At 56.1% G+C, this 18,831-nt stretch overlaps 2 protein-coding genes across 4 annotated transcripts in view; one reads left to right on the forward strand and one right to left on the reverse strand.

Moving 5' to 3' along the window:
* Window positions 1–2,977, forward strand: part of TPO (thyroid peroxidase) — a 46,676-nt gene extending 43,699 nt beyond the window's left edge. Inside the window, exons 16-18 of the mRNA XM_019752038.2 lie at window positions 659–758; window positions 1,222–1,345; window positions 2,113–2,977. Of these exons, the coding sequence (XP_019607597.2) occupies window positions 659–758; window positions 1,222–1,345; window positions 2,113–2,151 (263 nt within the window). The 3' untranslated portion in view covers window positions 2,152–2,977. The remainder of the gene's footprint in view (window positions 1–658; window positions 759–1,221; window positions 1,346–2,112) is intronic.
* A 9,433-nt stretch (window positions 2,978–12,410) lies between these two features.
* Window positions 12,411–18,831, reverse strand: part of PXDN (peroxidasin) — a 67,119-nt gene continuing 60,698 nt past the window's right edge. For all 3 annotated transcript variants that reach the window (XM_074331616.1, XM_074331615.1, XM_019752024.2), the window contains 4 exons: window positions 17,037–17,157; window positions 16,715–16,847; window positions 14,760–14,873; window positions 12,411–14,404 (listed from right to left, as the gene is read on the reverse strand). In XM_074331616.1, the coding sequence (XP_074187717.1) occupies window positions 14,285–14,404; window positions 14,760–14,873; window positions 16,715–16,847; window positions 17,037–17,157 (488 nt within the window). In that variant the 3' untranslated portion in view covers window positions 12,411–14,284. The remainder of the gene's footprint in view (window positions 14,405–14,759; window positions 14,874–16,714; window positions 16,848–17,036; window positions 17,158–18,831) is intronic.

Genomic DNA, 18,831 nt, shown 5'->3' on the forward strand with positions numbered 1-18,831 from the left:
GGGGCCCGGGCCCGGTGTGGGAGAAGCACTTCCCGGGGTCCAGTCTCCGGAAGCGGCGGTCCCGGGACCCAGCTGCCCCCGGCAGCCCTGCCTCACGCCCTCCAGAGAGGCCTGTGTGCTCCATTCCTGCTCAGTTTCAAGAAGGAACATTCACGCCCACAGCGGGAGATCTGCTGCCTCTTGTCCCCAGGGCTGCCCACGGCTCTAACTACCACCTGGGCGGGGACGGCACCTTCCTGACCGCTGTGTGACCTCTGCCTAGGGACGCAGAGGCACCAGGACGTGAATTCATCGACCACACTGTGCGCCTCGTCCCGTCTGCCCACCGTCACAGCCTCTCTGCACCCACTTTCTGCTGCCACCCCAGGGTCTCTGCAGTGGGGCTCACAGTCCCCTCCTGAGTTGGCAGGATGAGTGTTTGCATGGAGAGCCGTGATGTCACCTGGAAAAGGGAACAGGTGTCATCTGCTCTGCAAGCTTTCCTGTACGCTCGCATTTGGGGGTGCTTGCCTGTGTGAACACTGCTTCCAGGCGGCCCTGGGCCCCTCAGTGCATCGTGTGGTCATGTGGGGCAGCCCGGCCCAGGATTGGGGTCGGGCTGGCACACTGACGCTTCCCCTGGCATGGCGGCTCCCTAACTGCCTCGTTCTCACGCCAGACTCTGGGAGGCTCCCAAAGGCATCCTTGCTGTCCATCGCATTGGGCGCCCTGCTGGTCAGTGGCCTGGCGGGTCTCACCTGGACCATGATTTGCAGGTGGTAAGTCCCCCCTTCAGCTGGCACGAGCCCGTTTACTCTGCAATGGTCGGGCTGGTGGTGGCGCTGCTGGTTTTCTGAGGTCGGGGTACATTCTTGGGCCCCCACATATCTGCCGGGCCGCTTTGTACAAAGTCTAGGCTTCCGGGTCCTTACATTGCAGTCTAAACAGTGACGTGGGACAGTCACTCAGTCACCATAGGCGTCAGCCATCTGTGGGTGGCCGGTCAGCGATACTGGATTCATGACCGTGTGACACAGCTGCATTGAGACACCTCATTAGAGCCACGTGCCCCTGGGACTGGGTGGGGCATGGCCGTGGCTGAGCATTTTCATGGGCTGAGATGGGGTCGTAACTGTTAACCCCCCTCCCACGGGCACCACCGGACAGTGTTGTCATCTGACAGTGATGATGGTTTGGAGGGCACGTAGTGACAGCATTAACTAGGTGTGCGCTTGTCTGCAGGACACACTGTGACTCTAAATCCTCACTGCCGATCACGGAGAGAGACTTGAAGGCCACCTCCCCATTGGGGTGCCCGGACGTCGGCGTGTCACAGAGTGCTGGTCCAGCTCCGGGCTCCGAGCAGGTGGGTGACACCTCATCCTGCTAGGTTTCCAATGTCAGATATTTCCCTGAGGACCCAGGAAGTCGTCACAAATGTCCTCATAGTTGGTGCAAACACACGGGTCCTTCTCCGTTTCAGCTCAGGGCACAGCCTCCTTGCCTTCCTGCTGTGTTTTCTTCTCATATAAACTGTATTTATAAACGAAGGATATTGTGAAAACGGTAACCCACTTTTAAGGAAGTGTAGACAGAGGATCAGTGAGCCAGCGTGATCGGAACGGACCCGCCTTCTGCTGCACAACGTTCTCCCAGCTGAAGCACTGGCACCACACCTTCTCCAGTGCTGGCTGAAGGCTGGCAGGAAATGAACCAGAAGCAGACAGAAAATGGTGGCTTTTAAAACGTGCTTCTTTCAAAATCACATAATTATGATCAGTGTGGGGAAAAACCAGTGTAAACTTACTTCATTCCATCTCTACCTTCCATGCGAGACCCCAGGTGATGCTATAGTAGGAAGTCCCTCTGTACCCCGGGGCCACTGACGCAGAGGGTTGTTCAGAATTGAGACAGTCCTGTCCTGGGAGGCGTCGTTGCAGATGCGTCACTACTGGCACCAGATGCCCAGCCTAGAACCAAGAACCCCCAGTGGGAGTGAGGCATGGTGTCCCTTCCACACACAGCCCGTCCCTGTTCCCACCAGGCTGGGGACTGTGGCCCCACCGGGCAGCTCATCAGCCTGACTGAGACCCTAGGACCCAGCCATGTGTTCAAGTCACTTCTCTCCTGTAGGACCCAGCCTGTGGATCCCAAATCCTTCTCTGCAAGTAGGACATGGCCACTATCCCCACGGAGCCTGGTGTCACCAAGCGCGGCCCGCAGCTGACTCAGGAATTCCCTTCCCCAAACAATGAGGGGAGATGTTTGATCTCGAAATTGCCCTTTGTTTATTAAAACCACGGGCGTCCCGTCGTGTAGGACGTGTGTGGTGCTACTGGAGACGTCCTTCGCGTTTGTTCTGAGTTCCATGGGACGGTGACCGCACAGAGTGACAGGAAGCTTGCACATGGTCACGTGCTAGATCAGGACAAATGGACATGGACATGAAATGCTTCAGCACTATTCTGCGTTCCGAAGGTCACCACTAAGACTGTTTTCCAAATAAAGGCAAATCTAGTGCCACGTTCCTGCCAAGACGGATGCGGATGAGCAGATGCCCCCTCATGGGCCCCACTTTGTTGCAGACACTGCCACCTGTCCCTCCTGGGGGCCTCCACAAAAGGCATTAACATGGTATCCACATTTGTAAATGTTTTATTCCAGCCAAATAAACAGGGAAGCGTTATTTTCACCGTACTCGTATCTCCACTTTTAATTTTGTCCCTTCTCCTACAAGTCCTCCTTCCCCGCTAAGTGTCCTGCTGCCTATTCATTTCTCTGCTGACTCTTGACGGACAGCGCCAGCCTCGTGCAGCCCAGGGCCGCCTCGTCACAGTCAGGGGCCTGGAGCCCCCACCCCTTTTCCCTCCTGTCCAGGGATGTAACTCGAGGTCTCCTGCGAGGGCAGCAGGACGACTGTGGTTCTTAGGACCAAAAGGGGTGGTGGTGGTTTGTGCCAGCATGGAGGGACCTGCTGACAGAATTCGGGTAGAAGCAAGGCCTCCACTTCCCAGCGCCCACCCACCACCATGCCCCCTCATGTCCCCCTCGCCCGGGTAACAGCCTGATTATCCTTTGAGGGGCCTGTGAACTCGAGGGCTTTAGTCACCTCAACCCCAAAGCAACAAGTATCATTAGTTAGCACATGAGGTGACTGAGTCACAGAGGTGAGCGGCCTGCAGAGGTGACAGCCATAGGTGGTCAGACTGGCAGCCCTGAGCCCCACAACACATCACCAGTTCCTCTGCATGAACACCAGGCACAGACACGTGTGTCCGCCCTGGGGCCCGGCGGTCACCAACACAGAGAGAAATTAGTGACAGACAGACAGGACTTCTGTGCGGGCAGCACTGAGTGGCTGTGCCAGTGGGGACAGTGGCGAGGGGTCTGTGATGTTTGCTAGGTGTCATGCGGGGCGGCCTGCGGGGTCTGTAGTCCCGCTCCCCACATAAGAACACAGGACACGGTGAGGCCAAAACGGAACACCCACGGAGCCATAAGTAGGGGAGTCATAACATTATAGTCTCACTGGCGGCTGGGTTGGAGACACAGGAGGCAGGAGCCACAGAATCTGCACCCCACACTCCGCCACACTCTGCCATGAGAACTGCAATCCGTGCTTGCCAGCCCAGCCACCATCTTCTTGCTAGCCCCCATTTGCTGCTAGTGTAGCCACAGCAGTTATATTAGTGGCCAGAGGCTCACTGGTTACAGCTGATGGCCAACTAGCCACAGCTGATGGCCATCCAATCACAGTTGATGGCCATTTATTACCCGAGCCAGCACCTTCCACGTGAGGCCGAGAGCCTGGAAACTGCACTCCTGGCTCTGTCCCCACACTAGGACTGCCCACAAAGCCGCGTGTCATGTGGACAAACGCGTTTTACCTTTTGTTTTGTAGCCTAACAGCTCCGTGCCGTTTCCCATAGGTCCTAGGCCATCCTCGTCAAATGTTCTTCTTGTTAATCTAACGCCCATCAGTGACGTAACTGCTGAGCCTCCCCTGGTGACGTCCTGGCAGAGCCCCCTGACCACCCTTCCATCGCACCCCGGGATGCGTGGCCTGGCTTCTGGAAAGGAGCTCAGCTTCTCTGACACATGGCGAGGGGACCTCATGAAGTAAGGACCCTTCAGCTCACCACCACCAGCTGGAGGACGACAGGCCCTGTGCGTCTGAATAATTCCTGCCAAGAAGCAAAGGGGTGGGAGTGACACTGACTGACAGGTGGTCTTCTGCCCCCGCTGAGCCTCGTGCTGCAGTCCACACCTGGGAGCTGCCAGTTCTGGATCCTTAGCTCTTCGCCTGGGCAGACCTCGTCTTGTTCTTAGCGTCTGTTCCACTCCTGCGTGCTTGATTTTTGCCTCAGAAACTGCATCAACAAGCGAGCAGTTAGCCTGAGCCGCAGCCCATCGCATACGCGTCCCAGGATGACCAGGCCCGGGGCTCGCAATCCCAATGCCGTGCACCTGGGCTCACGCTAGGCCTTCGCGGCCACTTGCCGTCCTCTCATTGACCAAAGTCCCACTGTTGTGAAGGCACATTGTTGGGGTTTCGTTCCCCTGCTGGGGGCAGAGTGTGGCTGAGCTGTTGTCAGGATCGCCGATAGTCTTGCCCAGACTCGCTTTACCTGGAAGTCGGAACAGGAAGGCTCTGTGCATCGGGCTGGGAGCCCAGGGGGCCGTCGGCTTCCCTTCAGGCCTCTGCGTCTGCGGCCCTTGCGTTTGTTCTGATTATCTCTGGGACTTCATAGGGGGTGACCGTGCAAGCCGACAGGGGACTGGCCTGTCAATGAGCTGATGGCATCCGGTGACAAGCAGGGGAGGTCACCCAGATACCCTTCTGTGCAGCCCTTTGGCTCCATGCGGGACAAGCTGAGTCCTGGCGTCACACAGCAGATGTCCATTCAAGGAGACGTGAGGCAGGTCACAGTCAACTCCTAGAGCAAGTGCTTGCCGTTGCGGTGGGCGGGCCACCCTGCCACCCCCCAAATCCACATGTTCCAGGTTCGTTGCTGTTTGGATGGCTCTTTAAAACTCTGCTCATGACGAACCCTGGTCAAACGGATGAGAACAGGCCACCTCTTGGCCTTGGGATTCCCATCTTGCCTGAAGGTCCCCTCTGAGCACGTTGCTGGAGCAGCCCCTCCGAGGACTGTTTGTATTTTTCCTTGTAACAAAGGCGGGGCAGGGCTGTTCCCTTGGCAGACAGCACCACCTGCTGGCCGGCGGGGAACTCACATGATCGTGCAGTCCTGACCCAGCCTCTTGGCAGTTCCAGTGCCCTGCACAGCGGCAGCCTGTTTTCTCCTGGATTACACATCACCACTGGGCCGTGAGGTGGAAAAGCCTGGTGTCCTGTGGCCTGCTGAGCTTGGGATAAGCTTGAGAAGCTCCATGTCCAGCAGCAGCAGCTTACGGTGCCTGCTCAGGGACCAGGGATCCCCCAAGCGCCCACAGACCCGCCGGCCTCTCTCACCGACCCAGCACCAGCGCTGGTGGACAGTGTGGGGGTGCCAAGCAGGGACAGTGGCTGAAACGTAAGGACAGCACACATAGCCGTCCGTCCAGGCGCAGCCGAGCCCTGGACACGAGGGCTGTGGCCCAAATCAGCCGAAGCCCAGCTGGAAGGAGACGTAAGGCAGAGGGGGCAGGGCCCCTTCTGCTCCTGGTGGTCTCTGCTGGGCCCACGATTGCACCTACTGCTTTGCAATGATGTCTGTGGACGCTGGTTGTCCAGCCATCTAGGCACTTGGGGTCCTTGTGCACTGACGTTGGGGTGGGAGTGAGCAGGGGACAAAGTGCCACGGGCAGGCTGGGGCGCACAGCTCTCCTCCCCTTCTCCCAGGCTTCAGAAGCCCTTTGGGGTGTAACCTGCACGGGCTACTGGCGGGCAGCACCAAGGAGGGCCAGCCCGCAAGTCCCAGGTCAGCACGACCAATGCCCAGGAGCCACAGTCCCCCCGGGACCAGGAAGAGGGAGTGGACACTGCACAGGCCCTGACGGGCCCTCTCAGGTGACACCCAGGCCAGGGGACTATAGTGTGTCAGGAGCAGAGCCCAGCGCAGCACCTACTGTGAGCCTTGCTTCTGCACCCCTGAAAAAGAGGGGGGCGCCACACTGGCCCTAGCGAAGCAGTTCTTTTTGATGAAAGATATTGTTGCCATGTAAGCAAACATTTAAATCTGAAGCAAAACAATAGCCAATCAGTAAGACATCTAAACTGCGAGGCCGGCAGGAAGGTCTGTGTTGTGGTTTAACGTTAGCAACATTGTCAACAGATTCTACCTCTTCTGTTTTTGGATGCCTCTTAGGGCCCAACTGTTCATGTTGTTTAGCAGCATATTCTTAAGAGTTTGAATTTGTTTTTAATCTGGAGAGAGAACATCTTTCTGTGTCTGTCAATGCAGCGACAGAAATTGTGGAAATAAAAAGAAAGGTCTCATCCCCAAAATTGCATTAACTTCAGTTTTTTATACAACACAGTAACCTGACAGTTTTTGTTTCTGTTAAATTTCAACTTATTACAACTTTAGGTGGAGGAAAGTTCACTACTACAGAATAGGTCATTTCAAAAGAATGACATTGTTTTGCTCGCCCTTTATTTTCCATTTCAGCTAATTGTCTTAGAATAATGCAAGAGGTCAGGAAAAATTTTTCCCCTTGAACCTACGCCTGCCTCGTAGTCGCTGTGCAAACAGTGGGGTGAAAAATCACCGTGGCGCAGTCTTCACATGGCCTCACGTTACTGCAAAAGGTCAAGGTCAGGCTCTCAATCAGCCGAACAGCAGAAAAAGCAAAATGTTGTTAGATGTTGGTGGAACTTTCACAAAGGGAATTTGTAGTTGAAAATGTGATCGTTTTCATTTCAGCACACAGAGGCCGTGGCGCTGTCTCCACGCAACCGGACAAGAGCCAAGTGTCTGCACATCCTCCCCGTCCTCGCCAGTGCCCACGCGGCATGTGGGGCTTTGGGCTGAAACCCTAGAAAGCACCACAACTTTCTGAGGCAACTGGGGGCTGGTTATGGTCCGAGTCCACATCTTAGCTGTTCTCACGGGATCTTGGTGGCTCAGTGAAAACAGTGCATGAGCATCATTTGTTTGTTTTACCAGCAGGAAGGACATTTCCTCACAGCTGGTTACTCACTTAGAGACTTGGAGAGCCAGACCCACACGATGACCTCCTCCTCCTCCTCCTCCTCTTCGGGCCAGTGGAGGATGGCGGCTGCACAGAAACGGATGTCACCGCCGTGTGCACCCCTCTATCTGCGCCACATGCACCTGGGACCCAGGTGGCTGCAGGGATGCTGGCTTTGGAACGTCACACACCTACACACACGGTTAGTATGTGTTCACACCTCAAGACTTTTAAAGTGGGGAAAAGAAGGACGTGGTCTTGTGTGCATCACCGAGGAGTGGAGGGTGGGAATGTGCTGTTAAGACAGCAAGGCGCCTACTGTGTGCTCCTGTTTGGAAGCATGAAGGAGGCGCCATCTCACCTGTGTCACATTCAGTTACATGACGCTGGCATCTATGGACAGCAAGCCAGTGTGACCAGCAAAGTGACAAGCAGCTGGGAAGTAGTGACATGGGAAATATGTACCCGGCTGTGTGAAGTGAAAATCAGAGTACAATGTCATCTGTGCAGCTGGTGCAAAGGTGCAAAATGAAACTCGGACAGGGAGAAACATTAAAAGATCTAATGGACTAATGCAAACGTTGACTTTTTTACAAAATGGGATTGTGGGGAAATTTTGCTTTATCTGTCTGTTTTTATTTTAAGGTAGATTCCAGCTCCCCACCCCCTAAAATAGAGAAAAATCCTGTCATAATATTATAAACCTATTTCTAAAAGTCCAGCCAAAATGAAGCCTGGTTTCTGGTAATGAAATACAAGGTTTCTGTTGCTGCCTTTTTAACTTGTGAAAATTACTTTATTTCACCATTTTTAATTATTTTTCAATTACAGTTGACATTCAATATTATATTAATTTCAGTAGTTCAGAATAGTGGTTAGGCATTTATATAACTTATGAAGTGATCCCCGACTAGTCTAGTACCCACCTGGCACTATGCATAGTTATTACCATATCATTGACTATTCCCTGTGCTGTACTTCACAGCCCCGTGACTACTGTGTAACTACCAGTTTGTACTTCTTAGTCCCTTCTCCTCTCACCCTGCCCCTTGACCCCCCCAGCCCCCCCCCCGTGTGTAGATTTGACAGGGCCCCTGAGACTGCTGGGCCCATGGCGTTGTTGTGACTGCGGCTGGGCTGTGAGCCTTGCAGTCACCTGAGTCTCCGGCATCAAACACCAACTCATGCAAACCCTCGACAGAAAGGGGCTCGGTGCTGCAGACATCCTGGAGAAAATGGTGGTCTAAGCCTGTGGGAAATGTCCTGGGCAGCGTTTAATCCACTTTCCCGAACCCCCAAGCTGGAAAGACGATTTTCACTTGAAAATGCTGTGGACGTACAGCTGGGGCACATGAGCCTTCTCCGAGTGTGTGGCTCGCAGAGGACGGTGCGTCCACGTGGGCTGCGAGCACCGACGCCTGAGTGTGGCTCTAGGGTCAGGTTTGTAGGGGGCCAGGCTATGTGCGCCATCTGGAAGAGCACTGGCACACTTGGTGGCGTATTAAATGGCCGGGCCCCCACCGGCACAAGCACTGTCCTGGCCTGCAGTCGGGTCTGGGCCAGGACAGCACCTGCTGTTCCAGGCAGGACGTGCCTCTGAGCAGTCCCTGCCTTTGCTCCAGGAGCCAGGCCCAGACCTTTGCCCTAGGGGAGAGGCAGTTTTCTGAGAGCTGCCAACATGTGTCAGACGCTGGCCTCTCACTTGGGTCCCGGGGACTCGGGAGCAGAAGTCCCTACTGTGTCCCGACAATGAGGCCTCAGTGAGGACCAGACTCCCCAGGGAGGGGCTCCTGCTGAGATGAGGGACACACAGGCCCAGAGAGATTGGCCCAAACAGCACCCGTGGCCCCAGGACTGATTTTAAGCACGACCTCCTTCCACTGGTGCCAAATATGAGCCCCCAGGGGCCCCAGTGAAGGGCCTCCTAACAGAGACAGTACCCGCAGGCCAAGCGGCCCAGAGGGAAGATTCCAGAAGTGGGGACCCAGACATCTGCTTTATGGACAACTCAGGTCACTGCTGTTTGGCTGAGCAAAGGTAACACTTGGTAATAATTCCAGGAAGTCAGATTTCCTTGGGACACACGTGGGACAGGTCAGGAGGAAGCATCTTTGTTTGGTGAGGCACTAACTGCTGCCCACAGAGCAGATGTCATGTCAAGGGCGGTGGAAGGTCAAAAATAGAAGGGTGGAGGGGAAAGCAACTTAATACATGACCAATGTAACTGACTGTTATTCTAACAAACGCATATTGTTGCCATTGAGTCACAGAGAAGACTCAGCCTGCAGACCACAAATGAGCTGACCACTTGGACCATCTGTGGGTGACGTCACCATGCTTGTTTTCCAGAACCGGGGACGCCAGAATGTGAGGTGAGTCATAGCTACCCGGCCCTGACCCTGCTCAGCTGTCCTCAGGGGGAAACTGGTGGCAGCACCTCCACGTGGACAGGGTGAGGGGGCATTTATCCCCAGGGCCCACTGAACAGAAGCTCTGGGATGTGGCCTGGAGAAGCCGGTGTCCCCAGCTAACCTGAGGTCAGAGCTACATGGCCTCAGACCTGAGGGCTTGGACCTGTTCTTCCTTCGCAGGAGAGGTGCCCAGGGCACCAGGCTGGTCCTGGTACCAACCCACAGCTCATCCGTTCATCTTTTTTCCACTGACATTCCTGTGTTTATGTAAAAAAACTTCCCACTAGGCTGATCACTTTGCAGGCTCAAAGGGGCTGTGTAGTCTGTCTGGAGCAGATGGCCAGTAATCACTGCGTCTTCAGGTGTGTGACTTACAAACATAAAGGTTCTGGTGTGATCACCCTCCACCGAAGTCATGATGAAAAGGGGCAGGGCCCCACCAGTGAACGTGGGGCCAGGGCCAGAACTGGTTTTCAAACAGCTGGGAATTCATGGTCACAGATGCCATGGTAGCTGTGAGGACTTTGCAGTCCATCTGGGGACATGGGGCTGCACTCGGGAGAAGAGACATGGCCGCCGGCAAGCAGCAGAGCACCGCAGACGGGGCCCTGCCCTCTGGCCAGCCGCAGGGACAGAGGTGGAGTGCGGGAGGGGCACGGCAATCATTCAAGGACCAAGGATGAGACGGACGGACACGGGAGCAGGAAGGTGTTTGGGAGGCCATGGGAAGAGGTCCTGGAGAGTCCGCGTGGGCCCAGGTGCTCGGCCGCTTGGAATCGCCTTGCTGGCCGCAGCCATCAGCCTCCAAGTCAGAGATGTAGGGAAAGGAGGCCGTTGGTCACGGAAACATTGTTGCCTTTAAGTCTAGGCAGCGCAGGAAGTCAGGACCCGTCTCTCCCTCCGTTTCTTATTCGTATGAAACACACACGACCCTGCTGTCCTTTCACACAAAAATTACGGCCACGCACAGGTGGCCACAAAGAGAGAAGTCCTGTGATGCTGTTTGAGCCTTGGTCCATCTGGGCACCTGCTACGAGTGAAAACAGTTAATGGAAGACGGAGGGTAAGTGGTTTGGCAAAGGTCACGCAGCCAGACGGCAGCCCAGCGCCAGAAGGAAGCCGGCATCAGATTCCCAAAGGCACAGGGTCCTTCCCAGAAGGAACATTCAGCGAGCTGTGGGACGGCCCCCAAGGTGGGCACAGGTGGAAGGAACGTTTGCATCCATGCAGTTGTTTTGTCTTTACGTTTGGTGAAATGAAAGCATTCTGGCCTCAGTGTCAGGAGTGGGTTTCAGCCTTGGGCACTGCAATTCCCGGATTTGGGGGCGAGACCCATAGCCCCCTCAGGCGTCCCAGGGACACACAACAAGCGTAGCACCTGCTCCATCTCTTGTCTCTCTGGATGACCACTGTGAGTGCTGGCAGCAGCCCCAGCGGAGTTGGGCTGAGACCATAAACATGGGTTCCCAGCAGCGTCCTTGGAGGACCATGTACACTGTCATTCAGCAGTGGGTCTGTGTTGTGGCCTGATGTTTGCTCACTGAGGACAAAACAACCGGAACAGCAAGCTGGGAAGGACCCAGATACCTGGAAAAGCATGTGGCAAGGGAGTCATGCAGCTGCAAAGTTCGGGGCTTCTGAGGGTGAACGACCATGAGAAAGAAACCTGGTCTTGATAAAACACTGGGATGACACTATCCATGATACAGAAATTTATGCTCAATGTTGGCATGGGAAAGATATAATGGAAATCAGAAGATTCCTACTCCTCCCCACCCCCAAATCTCTGCAAAAGAAAAGCCACACCAATTTGGCTGTGACCAGTTGCTGCAAATGCCAAAGGGACATACACTATCCCCTCCCCTCCTAACACCAAACCTGCAATAATGACACTATTTGTGAAAAGCGGGACTTCCTGGCAGAGCTGTGGGAGACGAGCCACCAGGCTGAAGTTCAGAATCGTGATGGAAAAACCACTCCTTTAAGATTATTGTTAAGGCTAGACATGAGGTAAGGCTGTCGTGGGAAGGACGACGAGGATGGGGTGACCTCCGGGCTGAGCTTCCTTCCTCAAGAGACGCGGCCTCTGAACAAAGAAGCCCAGACACAGGAACAGCAGATAAGACTCTAGTCTCAACAACATAGAAACAGGCACGACTGGCGCTTCTAGAACCTTCCAAGTTCAAGCACGCTGCCCCACTGTCACTGCCTAAAGGTTTGGGGTTGGAGAACATTTGTCACCACAAACGTAAAAGAAAGCAAGTCCACAATCTGAAGGTGTCACACACAGAGGCTTAATGCTCAGCGCCTGAAGACGCGAGGATGGAGTCTGTTCTGAGCAGTTGGTCACCATGATGCTGGGGCCTCAGGACATCGGCCCACAGGGACACATGGGCGGGGAGGGGCCTCTTCAGACAGAACAAATGGGGCCACACGCAGGCCTACGGGACAGGCTGGCTGCCCAGACCTGTTCACCTGCAGGTGGCCTGGTGCTTGGGGGACCACTCTTCCTCACCTGCTGAACCTTAAGGCTGAACCTTAAACCTACTTGAGCCTCTGACAGCTGGGGGCAGGCGGCGCCATCACTGACGAGCGCGGTCCTGCTCACACAGCTCCAAGACCCTAGGGTGTTGTGGCTACAGCTGTGGGTACTGATATGAAGCAGTAAAGCCACCAAGAAACGTTACAGAAAACTCAGCTTGTGCAAGTCAGGCGACTTCCTGAAACTTTGTCAGAAAACACATTGCTTCTACATAGCAAATAGGTCGAAATGCATCACCATCTCTCTAGGAAGTGTCTCCGTTCTTGATCATGCTTGGATCTCACTGGACAAACAAGGCGCAGCCCTGCTGATGGGTTTCAGGGAAAAGAAGACGCCATTCCCCATTGGAAAACGTGGCCCCTTTATTGAACAGAAAGGCATCGTTACACAGTGCAAACATTTCTTTGGCAACAGTGAACACAAACAAGGCTGTGGGCTGTCGGCAAGTCGGGAAAGGAGAGAAACATGCACACAGCGTCCTATTATGGCCCCAACACAGCTGAGCCTGGCTCGGCACTACCCACTGTGGCGTGACTGCACGTCAGGTCCACGTGCTGATTCCAGACACCCCACTGCAGCTGCAGGATTGTCCTGTAACGCAGAGAACATGATCCTAGACGCCTGCCTGAGCCAACACGGCTGCCCGCGTGCCTGCCTGTCTGCACCGAGACCTCAGGTAAACCTCAGGTAAACCTCCAAGGCACCTGGACACCTGAACAGTCCCGGAAGTGGGACCCACTGCCGTTTGCAGCGGGGCAGCGTACACAACTATCGACCTTTTAGATGGAGTTTTCCATTTACTATTTACAGAAATTGATTCCAAGACCTGATTACTGAACCTGGTATTTCAAAAGTCCCATGACACATGCCAGCTTTTGTCTGTCAGGCAGTGACATGAGGCTAAGACGTCAGCTGCCCATGTATAAACCCACTGGCAGTGTTCTTATGGCAGGGTGTTCTTGCTACCCGGACATGGCAGCCTGCCACAGGGCACCGGAACGGTGCCCATGCTGGACAGAGGCGTGGCCATGACACTGCCCGTTGCCTGTGGACACTGCACGGAAACGTGCATCCCACTCGCCCTGGTGACGGCCGGTGTGGACTCGCCCGTGTGCTAGCACCAGCCACGTCCTCACAGGTCATCCTCACCGGCCATGTCTTCCCCTCACCAGCATAGCACCCAGCACGCAGTAGGCCCACAAGTAAATGTCTGTGGGACTGAACGTGTATGTTCAGGGACATGCTTCACAGAACACAGACCACTGTACATTTCAAACAAACAGGCTTTTGGTCAGTTAGAGCGACCATGAGGTACGAGAGTTACTTTTCTCTGGATTCTGAAAGAACCTCTGCAGAATGGAAACGATTTTCCTGCCATACCTAACACCTAAAACGTGGGCAAAATCTCATACAACATCATGCATTTTGAAAATACAAGTGAGGTATAGGGGCTCATGTTTGGCTCTTTAACGCACTCACAACCGGAAGTTGGCAAGTTCCCAGCATGTGGATTCCTCCCGCTGGAATGCAGGGTGCACCCGGCCAGGACACCTGCGGGGTGAGCAGCCGCGAGCTGGCTGTGGGCTGGCACGGTGATGATAGGCGCGCGACAGGCACTGGCCACGCGGTGGGCGCACGCGGGCAGGACGAAAACAAGCTCCTACATGTGGCTTGATGCTCATGCAGTCGCATACGGATGGTGCACAGACATGGTGGGTGTGCACTCGAGCAGCAGGAACATCTGCTGTGTGGCTGCGTGCAGAGCACCGGGGCGCTGGGAGCGGTGCCACCCGGGCACTCTCCTAAGAGATGCTGCGTTTGCCGAACTCTGACTTTCTCTGTAAATGCATGTGCCTCCTGGTGGCTCGGGCACACACCCACCTGCACGTGACACGTCTGCAAGCTTCTGGTCTCAGGGCCAAGCGGGGAAAACTCTCCATCAAGAGGAAATGGTGGTTTCAAGGGAAATGACGTGAGGAGCCTAAATGATTTAACTGTGCAATTTAATAGTAGCACCGACTTTTCATTAAAAAACTTAAATAAAAACCTGAGGATCTAACATGAAGTTAGGACTCGTGTCTGCTCCCACCGCATATCTGCTTGTGTCCCTGGCGCTGCTTCTGAGACAGCCCGGCGACATGTCCGGGACCACCTGACCTTCGTGTCCTGCAGCAGCCAGCAGCCTCAGAGGACGCTCGGAGGGCTCTGAGGGGCTTCAAGGCTTCCTTCCCTGGACGTCTTGCGGACAGACGGGGCAGCAGGCTCCACTGATTGTCACAGGCGCTGGGCAGTTGGCAGCCTGGCAAGCTTCCACGAAGCAGGTGACCTGCCCATCCTGGAAAGACATGGTGCCACACTGGTCAGCTCTGGGCCGGCCAGCCCTGCATCCTCCCACCGCCCACTCGTCTCCACTGTGCTGGGGTCTGACGGCTTTGGAGAGCCTTTCCACAGTGTGTGGCTCTCTGGGCTGAGTGACAGCTACAGGCCCCGCCCTTCCAGAGGCCCCGCTCCTGCTGCACGGAAGGCGCCCAGACCAGCCCTTGGTTTCCCACCATGAGTGCCCCCCGGCCAGAGTGCAGCCAGACCCCGTCCATCCACTTTCTCTGGGGACCAGAGATGCCTGGCAGGACCAGCCCTCCTTGCTGGTGTGAACCCTGTGGCTCCCGGGGTCCCTGACCGCCCCTACTCACGTGGCATTCACAGAGGGTGCACGCATCTCGTTTCCACCGGGTCCCGTCAGCGTGGGGGTCGCCATCCGCGCCCGTGCACTCCCCCGGGCTGAGCCGGGCCTCCAGCTTCTTTATCTGCAAAGCCAAAATGTGCTCGGTCATCCCAGGTGGAGAACCTGGGGCCACACCTGTCCTCCCGCAGGACGAGGCCTGTGGAGTGTGTGACAGGCACGAGGGGAGACGGACGTCTGGGAAGGACAATGGCGTCGCCAGTGCACTCATTAGACAGCCAACGGCCAGCTGTCCCGAAACCTGACCTGAGCTGCCTTAGCTGACGTTTACTGTAAAATAAGGTCAGCGGTTACTGAAAACAGAAGGAAGCGTGGACACTGACGAAGATGTGCCCACAGGGCTGCGCGAGAGCCACCCGGACGACAGAAGCTCTGCTGTGACCGGCTCCCAGTCCCCGACAGCAGGTCTTCCCTGCTTGTGCAATGTCCCTTCCTCTGTCCCCTCGCCGGGGGTGCCAACTGGGTGACGGTGGCCGGGGGCCGGGGTCCCTGCACCCAGGGCGTCCGGCAGCCTCAGTCCATCTCCGTCCAGCCTCCATGAGGGGAACGTAAACTTCCCCTCAAAACCACTGTCACCTGGGTTTTCTGTCACAGGCAACTGAACCCCAAGTAATGACAGGAGGTCTGGGGAGGACGCACCTGACCGCACGGCCGTCCTTCTAACCTACCCTGAGGAAGTGTGTGTGGCTGAGGGCGACGCGCCTCGCTGATCAAGGACGAGGACGGCCACACACAGACCCTGCAGAGACCTGCCGCGCGCCCACTGCAGGCAAAGCAGCTTCCATTTACCCTGTGTCACAACCTGCCACCAACAGCAGGGTCTCAGATCTCCCAGGACCAGGTCATGCTGCGTGTGCAAAATCACACGACCAGGGGTCAAAACCACCTCTCCCCGTGCACACGTAACGACCACCTCGTGGCACCAGGGGAAACACTCGGTGTCCGATGCAGCTGCAAGTGCGAGCCACTTTTGTGCGCGCGTCACCGACAAAGGCCACCAGACCTGACACTGGGCCAACACCAGAAGCAAGCAGAGAGCAGCGGTGATGCCGCCGTGGGGCCCTGTGACCAGCCCCAGGGGAAAGCCAGAAGCAGCAACACTCAGGCCCACGGGCCTCGGCGGTGGGCAGATGAGCTGAGCTGCCCGCGTGGGCCCGGGATGAGGGAGAGGCTGCGGGTCGCCCCACACCCACCCCTGACCAGCAGGGCTGTGGGAGTAACAGCAGACGTGCCACCTGCACTTCTGGGGACCTGGCGAGTGGCCCCTGGCCCAAGGCCCTGAGGTGGGGGGGGTGAATGAAGGCCATGCAGTGCCCCCACACACGAGATGTCACAACCCCAGGGGCCTGTGGTGGGCGTCACAGACCCACTCGGCACTCGCAACACCCATCTCCCTGGGCGGGGCCCCCAGGACACCATGTGTCCACCTCAGCCTGGGTGTGTCTGGCTCCTAGTGGCAGGGTTTCCTGGAACCCTGGAGCCAACCTGGAGAGGCAGAAACGACTCACTGGGCAGGAGCGGGAGACTGCATTTTCCCCAAACCTGCAGCCTCAGTGAAGAGCCGGGAACCTGTCATCCTCCAGCTGCCGGCGCCCTTCCCAACGTCCAGGTGGCCTGACCTCACAATACCTCAGACCCTCCCTAGAAGCCAGGTCTCAGCAGTCACCCCTGAAGAAGTGGCTTCAAGAAGGACCTGAGCTTCCAGTCCCCTTCAGGGCCCTCGTCCTGGGCCCACACCTGCCCCCAGCGGCAGCCAAGGCCGAGGGTCCCAATCGCCATGAGCCAGCAGACAGAGCGGCTCACCCTGGGCTCCTGGTCAGGGGCAGTGGGGCCACACCTTCGGGTCCCAGAGGACGAGTCTACAGACGTGCAGGAAGCTGTGCCAAGGCAGTGGCGGCCCCGTACCTGTGTCCTGAGGTCTGCGATGGTCTGCTGCATCTCTAGGACGAAGTCCCTGAAGTCACCGGCCCCCGGAACCTGTGGGTGCTCAGAGGCGGCAGACGTGGCATTTCTGGGGTGCTCGCTCTGCTCCCCAGCACTGCGTGGAGGGCACAGGGAGAGGCAAACGTGACCCAGCGTGTCACAGCCAGGGTCATCACACATGTTTACACCACACCCAATGCTCGTCCAGGGGCCGCGGCCATGCGGGGGCCACACCGGACGTCCCGCCTGGGGCCCCACGACCAGCCAGCGTTACAGACAGTCTGACCCTCAGGAACAGCCATACCTCAGCGTCCTCCCAGGCTCTGCTTTTGTGGCAGGCGCCTCGTCCTGGTAGCTGAATTCAAGGGACCGCTTGCCTCGGAAGTGATACGAGAAGGCGTTGAACTGTCCCCTGGTCCTACAGTCTAAAGAGGAAGCAAAAGGGCACGTCAGCGGTAAGGGCTGATTTTAGGAGAAACTAACTTCATCTGGGCAAATATCACGCCTTTCGTACACACCTCAGACACACGGTGATGCTTCATGGCAGGCGGTGGCCAGGCTGCACTTACCTGGCCCCTCCACATGCAAGCTGTGCGTGGATGGCGCCCAGCCTCCCCGATGACAGCCAGCCCCCTAGGACACCCTCCTTGGGTCACACAGCACACCCCGTCCTCTCCCACTGCCCTGGTCCCCACCACACACAGAGCACCAGGCCTCTGCAGCCTGCCCCCTGCCGTAGCTGGTGCTCTGCTCCGGACACCTACGAGTAATCCTGTTGCATCCTGTGCCCACTGCATGCACCCAGGACACAGCCCGGGACAGACCTCGTGGGAACAGGGCCATGGCCACAGGGGGCTTTCTCAAATCTGACGTCCCCTGGACCCCGAAGCACGAGAAAGGCACATGACACATGAACTGAGGCCACCTTCTGGCCCAGCTTTATCGTGACTGCCCACCACCGCCGCCATAACAAGCCACAGGCAGGCCCTCTAGGTGCTCTGTGACTTATGTCAGCCTCTGACTCACCTGGGTCCAGCCTCAAGACACACCCTGTTACACACCAGTGTAAACGCAGCAGACCCACAAATACCCAGGATTGTTCTGTGCCCGCAGAAGACCTGCATCTAAGTCCCAGGGCCAGCTGAAAGCCATGCCCGGCTCCCTGTCACACCCAGGGGAGTTAAGTCCCTGCAGCCCAGGTACCTTCCAGGGCTGTCCCAGAGCTCATTTTGAAAGAGGAAATGTGTTCATCTTCCTAACCTGGACATTTGCATTTTCATAGCCGCCCCCACCCCTCCAACCCCATCCTTTGGGGTACAGACATCACATTGTTGCCACATAATCCTAATCAGTGTCACCAATAACAGGACAATGTGGCTCCTGAAGACGGACCAGGTGACAACCTGCTTATTACAGGCTGTGTCCCTAATGCAGGACCTGGGTCTGGTCTGAGAAAAGCCAGACCAACTGAGAGAGACCCCACAGAACAGGGCTGTCACAGAGCAGAGGGGGCCTGGGGTTAGAGGTGGCTCTTACAGCGAAATCCTCAATTTGGGTCGAACCCACACTTAATTACTGAGGAGTAGAGCAGCATGTCAGAAACTTCCTCAATAGTTTAGAAAGAAATAATATTCATATAGATACACACACACACACACACACACGACAGAAAAATGAGTAACATGGCAAAACTTGAACTGATGACTCTGAAAGTACAGAAATTCCTTGTAATCCTTCCATAATTACGGCAATTATTTCAAAGTTGTATGTGTACCTATGACTCATCAACCTGCACAGAGAAGCTGCAATTTCTAACTCTGGTCAAAAGGAAAAGAAACAGCAGCCACCCAGGGCGGCAGGTGGGTGGAAAAGACAGACACGAGCTCGGGCCGCCCCTCAAGAACGTTGCTGTAAATGAGTCTTAGGAAAGTTGAGTGACAAGTCAACAGCAGTCGACATTCGGTCCTGTCGAACCCCAACTCTGTTTTTCTGCTTTATTTAGGTGTGGCTTTGGGACACAGCTTACAGGCAGTCTTGAGGCTCGGCCAGCTCAGGGCTAGCCTGCTTTCTGAGGGAGCCCCAGCGTCCAGCCCAAACAG

Source organism: Rhinolophus sinicus, linkage group LG05 (assembly GCF_036562045.2).
Source record: "Rhinolophus sinicus isolate RSC01 linkage group LG05, ASM3656204v1, whole genome shotgun sequence".
NCBI lineage: Eukaryota > Metazoa > Chordata > Mammalia > Chiroptera > Rhinolophidae > Rhinolophus > Rhinolophus sinicus.